The sequence below is a fragment of the Festucalex cinctus genome, chromosome 1, assembly GCF_051991245.1.
Source record: "Festucalex cinctus isolate MCC-2025b chromosome 1, RoL_Fcin_1.0, whole genome shotgun sequence".
Lineage (NCBI taxonomy): Eukaryota > Metazoa > Chordata > Actinopteri > Syngnathiformes > Syngnathidae > Festucalex > Festucalex cinctus.
Window position 1 is genome coordinate 20,600,479 of NC_135411.1, and position 15,002 is coordinate 20,615,480.

Sequence of the window (15,002 nt, forward strand, 5' to 3'; positions counted from 1 at the left end):
TGACATGAGATACGATAACTGTTCAAGCATCCCTCGTCATCCAACAGGATGTTCGTAGAGGAAACCAGCCACTGAGCGCCATCAGGTTGTAACAGAAATAGATTGGAAGAGTCCAAACAAAACAAAACAAAACAAAACAAAAAAACAAACAAACAAAAAAAAACTAAAATGGATGTGATAGTTGGACGTTTATTGGTCGATTCGAGGATCAAAACACCTGTTGTGATTTTGCCATTCAGCTCCTTGTTAGATAAAAGAACAAGTGCATTAAAAAGTTTAGTCCAAGTTCACCTCTTAAAGCGATAGTGTATTTTAGGTTCATCCTGGAATCCTCCTCCCACCAAAAAAAATCCCAATATCCCTAACTTGGAAGTATGCATTTCAACAACAACGCTTCTTGTGAACAGTGGCAGCGTGCATGCAGGTCCATTAAAAAGTGAAATACAATGACAACAGTAGAGACAAGAGGCGCCACTGAAGCCGGCCGACACGCACGCACGCACACTACTCACCGGGGTAGCGCTGGGAGGTGAGAGGAGCACCGTGGAGAGAGAGACGGCCGTTCTCTCGGCCGCCGCCTCTCCCCCCGCCACCCCGCCTCTCCCTCGCAGCAAGAGAGGGCTCTGAACCAACGCGGCAAAAGGAGGAGGAGGAGGGAGGAGCGAGGGATGGGAGAGGGAGGAAGGAAGGAAGGAGGGAAGGAAAGGAAAGAGGACAGGAAGAGACAGATGCAGAATGAGTTATTGAGAGGATTCAGAGGAAGCCGGGTGTTAAAAAGGTCCCATGAAATGAATTGCCCTTACGAGACAGTACTCGCTGTCTTTTTTTAGTGAGGTTGCTTTTAATTTTCTATAAAATCATTTTTCGGATGCTTTTCAGTACCCTAATGTATTATGTGAATATCTAACTAAATAACATTGTACACTACAGTTTGTTGGATTTGTGTTTATTTGTATTTGCTTTTCTGCATTTCAAATGAGAATCTGTTGTCAATTGCCTTATATAGAAAAATAAAATGTTAAATATTTTTTAATACTACTAATAATAATAATTTTCTCATTCATAAAGTAGTTGGCAGTGTTTCAGGCAAAATTTCAGGATGAACCATAAATGCACTATAAACTTTTGACTGTTCACTATTTCAGTACTTTTTCAAAACTTGCTGTTCTCTTGCAACAAGCTGAATTGTAAAATTCACAAGTTTTTTTTTCTTCTTCTCCTACTTTTGATCCTAACAACGTGACAGGATTTTCCAAAAACGACAGTTCAAAGTCGGAATCTGGTTGTGTTGCTCACTTCAAACAGAATACAAAAAAATAAAAAATAAATTGAAAATAATCTAATAATTGAGTCGTTTGTCCGTGTGAGGTGGAAAAACAGTCTTTTGCGGGGGACTTTTTTTTATGTGATATCACCTATAGAAAATCTGAATTAAAAATGCCTTCAAATTAGAGTCCCAAGTCTAGTCCAACATAATAATTCTATTATCTCTTGGACCATTTTCGTTTCATCTGCATATCTGGGAATCCCTCCTCCAACTGGCCGATAAATTTCAATAAAAATATCTACCAATAAGATCATACAGGCCCAGGGTTTTTCAAAGTCTTGGGGCTGACTTTATCAAATACACTTTAGAATTGAATATTCTATCTGCTGTATTTTGTTTTTAATTTATTTTATTTACTTATTCACTTGCCTACTTCTTGTGCTATTAATTTATAATTAATTTTATTTACATATTTAATGACCCACTTTACTTATTTAATTACCCACTTAATATTTATTAATTTATTTTGTGTTGTTTTGCTTTATCTAAAGTGTATAAAAAGTTTTTTTTCTTGATTGTTTCATAATTGATTATTGATGTTTATTTGGTATCATTTTAGTGATAAAATAAAACAGCAACAACTAAACAAAATAAATATCACACAAGCGGGATTTATGCGCTCAACTTTTTTTTTTTTTAAGCGATCCAGTTAGTAGTTGGTTGATTCTTAAAATAGTTGTCCATTAATTTGATAATCAATTAGGTTGTCAATTAATCAATTTTGGTACCTCTATCCAAGTTGACGCATCAAAAACAACTGAAATTTCAAATATTTCTTGTCCTAAAAACTGGACTTGCATACAATACCACAAAAGGAACTTATTCATGAGAAGATCAGTGTAGGCAGAAGAAAAGGTCACGTAATTTCTTTCTCTCGCTCTTTTTTTTTTCTTTTTTTTTTTTTTTTTTTTTTTTTTTTTTTTAAGATGGAGAATTTTGATCATGTTTTAACTACTATTTTTTTCTCCCCACGCGGGCAGCCACTTGTCTCTTTGGTACACAAAGCTCAGTGGCCAAATCCTATTTAAAACATAACACTGCTGCAGTACTGCTGATCAATTGTTGCGGTCATCGTGGTCTCATGATGTCAACGTGCAGACAGCCTGGTGAAGAGGACTGTTTGAATATAAATTCTAAATAAACCAGGAAATGTATTGGTCCATTCATGGATCACACATCTGCTGATCATTTTGCAGTTCAGATCCTTGTTAGAAAATAGAAAAATGTGGAAAAAAGAAAGGAAAAATTCAACAGTTCGACATGTAACAGCAAAAGTTGAGTGAAATTAAGGTCAATTGTTACATTGCATTTTAGATTCATCCTGAAATTTAATTCCAAAACCGATGGCAGTGTATCTCATGTGGACAAACACAAATCTCTGGTCTCAAAAGCATTTCATGGAACCTGTGAGGTAGCGTGAGCTGAGACCGCAGATAGAAAAAACACAGGCCAAAGCAGAAAAAAAAAAGCCACACGGCATGCACTGCTCTCCCCAAAACAGTCAACACAGACCAGCCGTATGAAACTCCCCAACGCAGCCAACCCGGTGAGTGATGGGGTGATACCAACATGGCCGCAGACTAAGACTAGACACGTCCCTCAAACATGACAGACGACGATGAATTTGTGAAGATGAGAGAGAGAGAGAGGGAGAGAGAGAGAGAGAATCATTTTCCGCAGGGTTAAGTCTCTTACCGTAGCCGGAGTATTCAGCAGGGCTGGTTCCCGCATAGTAGCCTGCAGTACCGCTGGTCACGGGATACTGCTGAGTAGGTGCCATGTATGGGGGCCGGTACTGGATAAGCAGACAAACAGCAGTAGTGAATGGTCTGAGCACTTCTAAAGTATCATTTTTACAGTAGGCCATATTTTATAGTCTCTTCTTTCACTCTTCTAAATGTAAAGATTAGGGGTGTTAAAAAAAAATCGATTCGGCGATATATCGCGATACTACATCGCGCGATTCTCGAATCGATTCAATAATCGGCAGAATCGATTTTTTATTTTATTTTATTTTTTTATTTTTTATTTTATTTATTTTTTATGATTCACACCTTGAGCATGGAAGAATGTTATATGAACGGCACATTAAGCCTTAATATTTTTATTTTAATGCTGTTCAAATGTGAAACAGATTGCAAACTGTTTGTGTACAGTGGCTCACGGTTATAAGCCTCAAGTTTTAGATAAATATATTCATACAAATCTTACAGTGTACATGTACAAATTTACTGATAGTATTTTCTAAATTTGAATGGAAAAAAATCGCAACAATCGACTTATAAATTCGTATCGGGATTAATCGGTATCGAATCGTGACCATTCGTATCGTGACCTGTGAATCGTGATACGAATCGAATCGTCAGGTACTAGGCAATTCACACCCCTAGTAAAGATATATAGATTTTTTTTCCAGACAGTGTGACTATGCCACTCATCTATGTATTTCGATGTCTACAAATTGGCACAGATCTGGTACAGATCCAGTCGTGGTAAAGTTAAAAAGTTAAACTACCACTAATTGTCACACCCACCTAAGTGGGAGGGAGCAGTAAGCAGCAGCAGCAGGGGCCGCGTTCAGGAATCGTTTGGTGATCTATCCCCCTAATTCAAACTCTTAATCCTGAGTGTCAAACAGGGAACTGGTCCCATTTTTATAGTCTTGGTATGACCCGGCCGGGGATTGAACCCACAACTTCCCAATTTCAGGGCGGACACTCTATCACTAGTCCACTGACCTGGTGAAAGTACTTAAAGTGTGCTTTACTATAAATAGATACTCGGGTTTAGGCTGACAAAAGTACAAGTAGTGCTTAAACTTACCATACTTCAATTAAAGTACATAAGTACAAACGAAATTGCACGTAAGTGCAGAAGTAAAAATTGCATTTTTAATGTCAATTGTATTTCTAACGATGTTGGGCTGGAACCTTGTACCAAAATAGCCACTTTTACGGAAACCTCAAAAACGACATTTTGCTCAACCATTAACATTCCATTATCAAAAACAGAAAGCCACTTTCAACATTTTGGATTGGTCTAGAGTTTGAAAACGTTAAAATTAAAAATAAGTAACACCCGAATTGTGACTTACGAGGTTTCGGCCCAACGCGAGTGATCTACTCGACGTGCTTTAAAAATTTCTCGGTGCACTCAACTTGCACAGTGATTGTACTGAGAAATTAAAAAAATAAAAACATTAGTCAAGACACTATCAGAACATTGTGTTCCATGGATGGGAACTGACTTAAAAAAAATAAAAAAATAAATAAAAAAATAAAAAAACGTTTTGTTTCTCTAGCTAGTGTCTCTATCTTTTAACGCAACCGGTCGAGATAGACAGTTGCCCCACAGTGCTTGCTCATGCTTGGGGACTTTGGTTGTTGACGTGCTCAATGTATAAAAAGTGCCTTGAGATAACATTTGTTGTTAATTGATGCTATATAACTAAAAACTGACTTGCTATGTGAAAAATGTAAAAAATAAATAATAATAAAAAAACAAAACATTTTGACAAAGTAAGTTATAGAAAGTACAGGCATGTTTTGAAATGTGGTACAAAGTTCAAAAAAAAAAAAAAAAACGATACTTGTATAGACATCTGAAAAATCTATTTCAGTGCCATCATGACCCTTGATCCCGACTGTACTGTGGAGAACTGAAATGATCACCTGACACCCCCCCATAAAAAAACAAACAAAAAAAAATCATGTGAACCAACCTGTCCAGGGGGAAGAAAGTAACCCTGAGGGGAGCCGGCGAACGAGAGCTGCTGCTGGGGAATCATCATCATCTGGGAGCTCGGCGGGTAGACGTGGGGGGGTCCAACGGGTCGAGGGCCACTGCTTGTTGGGACCCTCTGCGCGTTGGTGGCCATTGCCGGACGGTTCGAATAATAACCCTGGACACATTGGCGGGAAAAATGTATGATTAACAAAACAGCTTGCCTTGGATTTCTGATTAACCTATGTGAGTGCTTCGCAGACAAACGAACCTGAGGTCGATGGCATACGTCACAACAAATGCAAATTGTACATAGCACATTTAGAGTGTACAGTACAGCGATCTCCTGTTGTATCATGGCTTTTCGTTCCTGCCCCTGCTTAAGAACTCGAGGCAAAAATAAATATTTGCTGTAATATAATCCGTCTCTCCCCACTAGTCTCAACATTGTATCCTGATTAATGGTAAATTATGACTTCATCACTGCTCGCCTGCTTTCTGGGTTTGGTCACGTGACATTTGCAATGTGAGCCCAAAGGTACTTTGACGTCAGTTTCAGTCAACATCAAAGAGTTTCCACATACGCTAAAGTAATTTGAATACCGCAACATATTATTGCAAAGGCAATTTTTGACTGGAGCTCAGCTTTAAGCCATCATTTTACATATATTTACAATGTACACGCAAGTCTGCTAGTTTTGTGTGCCTAAAGACAAGCAGCGTAATGAAGAGCCCTCACTTTGTACGTGATGCTGCACTGCATGTGTCAAAGTATCAGTTATTTAACATTTAGGCGAATTTCTGTCAGCCCATCTATGGCGCGTCTCATATATTAACATTAACCAAGTTAAAAGAAAAATTAAAAAAAAAAAAAATCAAACAGACATGAATATGCCACTGATAAAGCAAATCATCGACATGATTATAGAGCTCTTCCCATACATTTGCAACTTACTTATACCTGGAATTTTCCCAGAACAAATGAAAACAGCTAAAGTAGCCCCGCTTTTCAAAAAAGGAAATAAGAGTGTTTTTTTGTTTTGTTTTGTTTTTTTAAATTATAGACCTATATCTGTACTCCCACAGCTTTCTAAAATATTGGAAAAATTGTATGTGACAAGATTAGTAAATGTCTTTGTGAATTTACAAAAAAAAGCATTTGACACGATTATGAAATATTGCATAAATTGTTTAAACGTGGTATAAGAGGTGTTGCACATCAATGGGTTACCAGTTATTTAAAAAAAAATAGAAAACTATGTTAAATTCAATAGCAGACAATCAAAACACAGTTGTGTAACTTGTGGGTTGCCCCAGGGATCATTTCTGGGGCCAGTACTTTTACTCCTTTGTAAATTATATTACAAACTATTACCAATTAACATGCAAATCCAATTCTAAAAAAGGAAAGGGAGTACAAATTAAGAGGAACATATATTTTTTTTCCAAACCTAAACACAGAACAAAACAAAAAGAACACTGAATTTCAACTCAAGGTATCAGTTTGTGGAACATTCTGGATTATAAAACTAAATCATCTCAGTCTATTTGTATTTTGAAAAAATGTATAAAAGCACAATTACTGGAAAAATATATATACCACAAACTCATGCTGCTGAATTATTTTGTTTGTTACATTGAAAACTTGACTGTTGCTGTCGTTTATTTTGTGTTGATCATTTTTTGGGGGTTGATCAGGGGCAGATAAGTTTTACTTCTTTCTTCCCTCATTTTTTTTATTTATTTTTTTTAGGGATGACATACAAATTTTGAATTGAATTGAACTAGCAGACTTACTGAATGATCTGGTTTGGTTTAACATTTGGGATTCTCTTTTGTTATGTGTCAATTTACAAAAAATCTCAATTGGGAGTGATGAATCGACAACGTGACACAAGCACACTTATTTGGAGAACTGTATGCATGTATGGGAGGGGAAATCTATCTATCTATATCCTGGATTTTCACGTTTTTGTTGGTAGGTCTCAAACATATCAACCAGCGATAAACAGGCTCGCTGTACTGAAGTTTCAGCACTGGCTGCAGCGAGAGAAATGCTGTTACCTGTAGCGCTCTGTATCCACCCTTCAGCCGCACAACACACAAGCAGAAAGCAAGAGAGGGAGTGAGATTAACGTGAAAATGGAGACAGTGTGAACGACGCAGACTGCGAGAGGTTGATGAGGGGGGAGGGGTTGGGCAGGCAGGGGCGTGACTCTCGCGCCAAGTACAGTAAAGGCTGGCAACGGCGTCTATGCATGCAAGTTTTTACAGATCCGAAGTTGAGTGAGACCGGCAAGTTGAGCAGGATCCATTTTTAAGTTAGTAGGCGCATGCAGGCGGAAGAGAGGAAAAGGGCGGGGGGGCATAATGTGTTAATGACTTAAGCAAACTTCTCATTCATGCTGATGAGGCTGATTACATTGAACAATGACATTTTCAAATGGACATATTTGACACTTTCTGATGGTATTTTGGAAGGTACGAGAATATTCTTAAATCATTCTTATTTTAGCTTTTAGAAACCATCAAATCATTTATTTTCTCATACATATTTTCCTGATAAACAAACAAACACATTAGGTTTAACATATTGCTGGCGGGGGGGATTGGGGCTTTGAGGCAAGCTGTGTTTACATATTTGAAAGAGTTGCTTACATCAAGTAATTTATACTCACCTCATGACTTTTTTTAACCCGATTTTTTTCATTTCAACCCACTGGTCACAAGTGTGATGGACAAGAATAATTTCATTTACAGGGCTCTAAAAACGTTACTGGGTAATCTTTCAAAATATTGTTATTATATTATTATTTAAAGGGTTATCAATGACACCTGATTTAGATTTTTTTATGTCTGGGAAAAATTTGGGATTTAAGAGCAGTTTTTGAAGTGTAGGTAGTGCGTGAATTGCTCTAGCCTTCACACTTTGTCAAGAGGATTTCCACAGATCCAATCAAATGGAAATGAGTCATGGGGCCAAGCCTCACATTTGTCTGGTGGGGTGGGGGAGGGTTTCTTTGTTTTTTGAGTGGTTGGGATATTTTCAGTGTGAAAGTTTCAACAGTTGATCCAGGAAATGGTCTTGACTTGTTCACAGAATGGAAATAAAACAGTCTGTTGGTTTAACGCTGCACATACATTTTCCACAAACAAAGCCACTAAAATCAAGTCCTTGTCATGTGGGTGTTAATGCTGTGATGAGCAGGTGATTATTTAGGGAAAAAAATAACGACTACCCTGATTATGCCAGCGTTCTAAAATGCTCTCATCTTAAAATGTTTATTATGATTTTTAAATATCAAGAGCATTGCTGTGGTTGTATTGTTACACAAAATGTGACTTTTTACTTACAAAAATTGTTTCATAATGAGATTAAATTAATGCTCAAGTTGAGCATCAATTACAATAGCCGACATGAGACCTGATTGACAGGCTCTCAAAAGGTTAATGTGACTTTTCCCGTCTCTCCTGCGTCAACTGACAGAGGAGCCAATGAGAGGTCGACTATTTCCACTAGACAGAGCATTCTCAGCTACATCGCGGACAACATGCGCAGCGCTAAAGAGACACAGGGGAGGCAGGATGCGACTGTGCGGGTGGTGTTAGTACCTGTTGGTGTAACGTACGGGGCCCTGCGGCAAACTGGGAGAACAGCAGAACAGAGGGAAGAAGTAAAGATCACGGGCAGAGAAATAAGCAGTGACACGCAAACAACAACAACACACAAGCAAGTTTAGCTCAAGTAGCGAATAAGTAGTGGACAATTTCCAGGAAATTTCCATGCCAAGTTAAGCCAGGGAATTTGGGAAATCATCCAAATTAGAAACATCCATGGGAACTGATGGGAATTTAGGTTACTTTAATAGAAACGTCTCATATGAACATTTTGTGATAAGCAGATATCTATGCAAGATATATCTCTCCTTGCACACACGCAAGGCTAATTACGCCATTGTTTCCCCCCCAAATCTCTTGAGTTTGCTGGAACCCAAGATTTTGGCTCACAATGCAATGCAAATAAAAACATCTAAAAAATAGGGGAAAAAATATGTGAAAATATAAAATAAGGTCAAAAGTTTTAGAACACCACAATTTTTTTTTTAATTGGAATTCATAGTTTGGTGTCCCGATGTACTCTGAAATGAAAGCACAGAACAGTTACAAAAGAAGAAGAAGAAGAAAAAAAAAAAAAAAAGACTCACAATATAAGCAAAAAATGTATGCTAACATTTTGATTCATTAAACAGCCGATCAAAAGTTGACTTATATTAGTTTGTACCATGTAAAAATTAAATGTTGGACTTGAACTGCTTGACTTTCAACAAAGAATAAAAAGTGGAAAATGAGGAGGCTCCAAAACATTTTCCCAGAATATATTTTCAACAACTATATCTCAGATCCCCTATTAAGAGACAACTTTCATTTTTGTAAATGCCTGGTATTGTTCCCATAAGTTCCCATGTGTTCAAATTTGAATATGACTTGAATACCCCCCAAAAACAGCACGCAATGGACCACACCTGTCTTGGCTGGGGAGCGGAGTTCATTGGTGGGGGTGGAGGTGTGGCGAAGACAAGAGATGGAGGCTGCCCAGGTCCGTATGCGGCCTTAACACAACAAATAAATAAATAAATGTCCAGGGGAGGGGGTTAAACAGACATGATCAAGCAACCGTGTCTCCCCAAAATACAATGACTCAAGCTGGGGTCACTTACCGGTGTCAATCCAGGGGAAGGGGAAGGGTTTGGGACAGAGGTGGGTCCCGGTATAGGCTGCGGTGGTTTATTCATTTCACGTTCTTTTATGGTTCTGCATTAGGGTGGCGATGTGTTGCCAACCTTTCCTTTTTTCGGGGGGGGGGGGGGAGACAACAACACAAGCACACAATTATTAGTAATAATTTGCACCATAACTGTAAGGAAATGCAAACTTCCTTCATCATTTGAAAATACAAACAGCACCGTCTAGATTGACAGCAAGCAAGGGTGTGGTCTACGGTTTCGCCCATGATAACGCCACTGCCATCACCACCACTTCCTCCTCCTTCTTCTACCCCCGTCTGTCTCACGTTAATTTGCATGGCTTTTGTGGGCCATACTTGAGTCCTCATCACATTTGCAAATGATTACGAGTCGTTGAGTTTTCACCGACAGTGATCGCAAGGTGTTCCATTCACCATTGTTTTAAGACCCTTAGCCAAGCACATACTACCTGTAGAGTAGGTAATAAGCAGTACAAAAGTGTCGTCTTATTTACCATTTAAAACAGTACAAATGAAAAATAGAAAATTACAAAATGAGCAAATATTTAAACTTTGTTTGCCTCATTTAATACACCTCAAGAAGCTAGTATAATTATTCAAATTTAAGTCAACATTGCGGTGCAGCAGAATATAATTTTCAAATTTGAAAGGCTGCAATTTTTTATTGTTTTTTTTGGGGGGGGGGGGGGGTGATGATAAAGTTTAAGTGATAAAGGCCACAGATTTGTTTGCGTCGTTGTTGTAATATGACTTATAATTTACTGATTTACGTTTACGCCACACTTGTTAGAATTTTGTGACATTGTTGTAGTGAACGTTTAAAAGAATGCAAGTCAAAGCCTTTAGTAAGTGAACAACTAATTTCCTAAATTACAACAAAATATTTATGTTCAACGCACGGGAAGAGAATAAATTGAATAAATAATCTCATATGAAATTGCAACTGAAATATTAAAGCAATACAACACTTATCATTTTTCGTATTAGATTTGGCATTTTAAAAGTGCAAATATCTCTGGCATCCTATTCCCTGAATTTTATTTTAAACCAATTAAGTATCAGAATAAGATCGTACAATGTGGGACACCATGTTCCTGGACACGTGATCGTGATGATGTAACCCGTGCGTAACCAGAGGCCGTCTTCTCTCATTTCAATGGGAATTTGCTGACATAATAAGCGAGAAAGACGTCTTCGATCCCAAGTACTGCGCCAATTCTGTTCAGAGTAAAGTCCTCAACACGTCCGGTTTCATGTCATTCCGTGTGGAAATGGGGGGTAGCCGCTCCAAATGTGGGCTAAAGCGTGCTGAGCACACGACATGTAGCTTAGCCTAGCAGAGTACAAGTCACCCGGATACCGTCCACTTCGACTCAACGGCGGCTGGACCTGCCAGTTTTATCAGGCTTTCGGTTGGAAACAAATCTTTGGCGCGTCCTCCATGGCTGTACTGCTTTTGAAGAAGTGCTTTTATGTTGTAAGGGGACCAAAATGCCCGATACAGTACTTAACGCAAAAATATTCATAAAAGTGGTATAAAATCATATTTGCTCAACATAAATTGGCATTTTTTTCAGGGATGAGTTGAAAGTAACCATTTCACAGATAGCTGGGTAGTTTTTCATTAGTCTTGTGTTCCTTTAAGGAAAGAATGCAAATACAATTTAATACCATTAGTTGAACAAACCACATCAAGACTGTATTCAATTTCTATGTAGGCAACGGCAATGGTGGTGGTGATGTTTTCATTTAGATCAATCTCCCGTGCATTGGTCCCACAGACGATGTCTTTAAAACACTATGTGCTAAGTTCAGGGAAGTTACATCTGGTGAACATGGTGGCCTGGGAATAGGGCCATCTCTTTCAAACCCCCAACCAGCCTGGAAATGTTTGATTTGCGAAGCCACCCACATGCAGCCACCTCACTGAGTACATAAGAAACACATGCAATCATTTAACCGAGCTCGAGTCACTTTCATAAAACATCTATTAAATGTAAGGAGACTGTGAACACACCGTAATTGACTGTGCAAATTCCTCTCAACAAAGTTTTGTAATACATTTTTGTCAACTGTAAGGAGACTGCACATGCTGTAGTTCATATTTTGTTCAAGTGCGGACAAATTGAACCTTATTAAAACCTGACAGCCACTGATATTTAATAAACACTACTTAATGCTTTTTGTTTTAATTATAAAGAGACTTTGTGGACTCTGTAGTTTAAATTGTTATGTCATCAGTGGTCTGGTGGAGAGGAACTGAAGAAAATGGACACATGAGGTCAAAGATCATTTTCAGTGTCACTGACTTGTGCTTAAAATAAACATCCCAAAAAATCCTAAAAATCTGTGTGTGTACTTCATAAAGAGGAAATACGATACCTTAACAAGAACGCAGTTTCCCATTTACTTCTCGAATAGTCGTCTTGCCATCACTTGCTAACACGGTGACTGACGTTAGCATTAGCTAACGCCATGCTCTTTTCAAGGAAACTCACGGCTAATTTTCACTCGGTTTCTCTGTATCGCGGATAAAAGGAGAGTCATATAAAGCCCACTGTGAAGTTCAAACATAAAAGGGGAGCTGCTTCAAAGAATAGGACAACAGTCCCGGTGAAAGCTGGGGGAGAAAGTAGCAGCCGGGCCAATGATACGTGTCCCACTGTCAAGAGACATATTGCTTGGGTTATACTACGTGGCCGGTCGATGTGTCCCGTTTTATTTCACCGAAAAGAGTTCCCCCATCGCAGCCCATTTTGATCTAATATTGCTTTTAAACAACAACAAAATGAGACATAAATCGAAATAGTGCTCCAACCGTCGACATTGAGTGAAACTATCGTGGGTCAACGTTAGCCTTCAGCGTTAGCGCCGCAACTGTGTGTCAAGTGGATTTCATTACAGGCCCCGGCCGGCTCCATGAGAACACTGAAACCGGGGCAATTTTATTTTATTTTATCAATAAAAACACCTACACCCTACAAGACGGATTCGACCAATAAGCTCAATCATAACAAATCAGCTGACGTCAAAAGGGGCGATAAATCGTCGTATCGACGTAGGAAAAGAGCGAAAGTACATGGCGTGGAGCCTAAAGGGTGGCAACCATCTGAAGATTAGCAAGGAGAACCCCGTGGCTGTAATGCGGCTAATGGTGGTCGCGATTAGCTCAAAGCTGCCCTGCAATCCGCACATCGAAAGCGCTAGACAACAAACTACAAGCACAACACATTTGGACATTTTCACATGATGACTTTTTTTTAAAGGTATTCCGGCTTAGCTCGTAAAATCCACGCCGGGATGACAGCCGGCATGGGGCCTTGTTCGAACGCGACTACGAATTGAAGCCCGAGCGAACATTTTCATTTCGAATGGGATTCTTACCGGGATAACGTGTGAAGGAGCGGCTGGATTGCAACCCGGGAGTCTGCCTCTCGTCGGGTCCTCTGTGGGGATTGTGATACTGACGCTCCCCGGTACTCTTTTCCCCAGTCCGACTCCAAACCAAGATGCCCTTCTTTGGTTACTGACTTAGCGAGCTAGCTACGGCTAACCGGCTCTACTCCTGTCACTTGACGAAATCCCGGGGCGTGTGACAGTGATGAAAAATCAAACAATTTCGTCCTTGACGAGTACTACTGTTGATTCCGATGGCCCCGAAAAAAGCCCCTGGACCGGAGGTCCATTATCAAGGCGCCGATGGTGACGGATTGCCGGTTCGGTATGTACACAACTGCCGTGTGAGTGAACTCAGAGCGACGCCATAGCGCGCGATGTTGCGTGCCGAGGAAGCCGGTGTAGCAGTGCCCTGCTGCCGGGGTACGTGCGCCGCCTAGCCGCCCGGATCACTTCCGGGGTAAATGCACGTGCCAGGGAGGAGGCCGGCGCCTCCGTCACGTGACGAGGGCTCAGCAGCCGAGCCTGCAAATGGGGTATATGCAATGGAAAAAATATATATACAGTGGTACCTTGAGACACTAATTTGTTTCTTGACCACTGTATCCCTCAAAACATCTCAAGTCAACTTTCCCCATTAAAATGGGACTCTAGGAATCGGTTCCAGCGTCTCAAAAACGTTGCAATGTGTTTTAATGAGAATATGGTGCTTTATAATACACTATACTTTAGAAAAACATTCAGTAATGTACGGAAGCTTCTTGCTGCCAGCCTGAAAAGCGAAAGAAGACCACAATGTGAAAAAGTCGTTTGACAGTGATACGATACAAGTTTGACTTATGCATTCGGGGAAACGAAGCAACACAGCAGCACAAATAATGTATAAAGCAAGACTTAAGCATCCAAAATAAATTTAATGACAGAAATACAGTGTACAAATTCAGAGAAACATTGAATTATAAGCAGACTCCAATCCACACCACAAAGTAATGCGCATATCAGTCCACGGTGTGAGGTTGTGGAATGGTCTACCTGATTGACCAAAACATCTGTACGATTTCAAAGCGCTTTGAAACAAGATACTAAAGAAATATGGAGCGGACACACACGCATACAGTAATTGTTTTCATTGAACCACAAACCTATGTCTTGGTCTGGGGTTGTTTGAGTAAAAGGTTCAATGTCAAAATTCAGTGCAGAGGAAACTGGTGGGGTTCACAGTATCTCCAACTCCAAGGTTTAAAAAAAAAAAAAAAAAAAGTTACACTTTACATATACATTCAAGTTCTAGTAGTCCACTCAAATTCTAATGCACCATTTTCTTATTGGTGCTAAGCTACAAAAAAAAAGGAAAAAAATATATATAATTTTTGACTTAACTAGGGATACACAATCTGTTTATAGACCAATTTGAAGTCAGATGAATCAAGAAACCAACTGATAACTGTTGCCAATGGTTAACCAATTTGTCATACAGATAAAAGAAAATCAATATGCCACATTCATCCATCTGTTTGTGGCTCAAGTTGCACCCAACTCATCCCCTCCCCATGGTAGTATAGCATATTTTTGATGTCATGTGTGAGACCTTGTGTTCACAGAAGCTGCATCATGGCAGTCACCAGTGCTGGCTCTCTTTACCATCTTTCCAAGTTATTATTTTTTTTTAAGTGACTTGTTTTAGCAACCTCAAAATGAGTTAAAGGTTGTGTTTGAAGCAGAGAAATAAAATTTAGTTTCATGGTGCTTTACACAATGTTTCAATTTGTACACATTAGCCATCGAGGATTC

General features: G+C 39.3%; 1 protein-coding gene across 13 annotated transcripts in view; it reads right to left on the minus strand.

The window, feature by feature from the left end:
• eif4g1a (eukaryotic translation initiation factor 4 gamma, 1a) overlaps positions 1-13,685 on the minus strand; it is a 37,941-nt gene extending 24,256 nt beyond the window's left edge. For 3 of the 13 annotated variants that reach the window (XM_077522212.1, XM_077522147.1, XM_077522130.1), the window contains exons 1-8: positions 13,200-13,685; positions 9,769-9,896; positions 9,574-9,660; positions 8,663-8,695; positions 7,115-7,135; positions 5,049-5,228; positions 3,023-3,122; positions 513-623 (exon numbers count right to left, since the gene is read on the minus strand). In XM_077522212.1, the coding sequence (XP_077378338.1) occupies positions 513-623; positions 3,023-3,122; positions 5,049-5,228; positions 7,115-7,135; positions 8,663-8,695; positions 9,574-9,660; positions 9,769-9,843 (607 nt within the window). In that variant the 5' untranslated portion in view covers positions 9,844-9,896; positions 13,200-13,685. Of the gene's footprint in view, positions 1-512; positions 624-3,022; positions 3,123-5,048; positions 5,229-7,114; positions 7,136-8,662; positions 8,696-9,573; positions 9,661-9,768; positions 9,897-12,197; positions 12,755-13,199 lie in introns of those variants that run through there. The other 10 variants (XM_077522228.1, XM_077522190.1, XM_077522181.1 and 7 more) reach the window with 8 other exon arrangements.
• Positions 13,686-15,002: the final 1,317 nt, after the last annotated feature.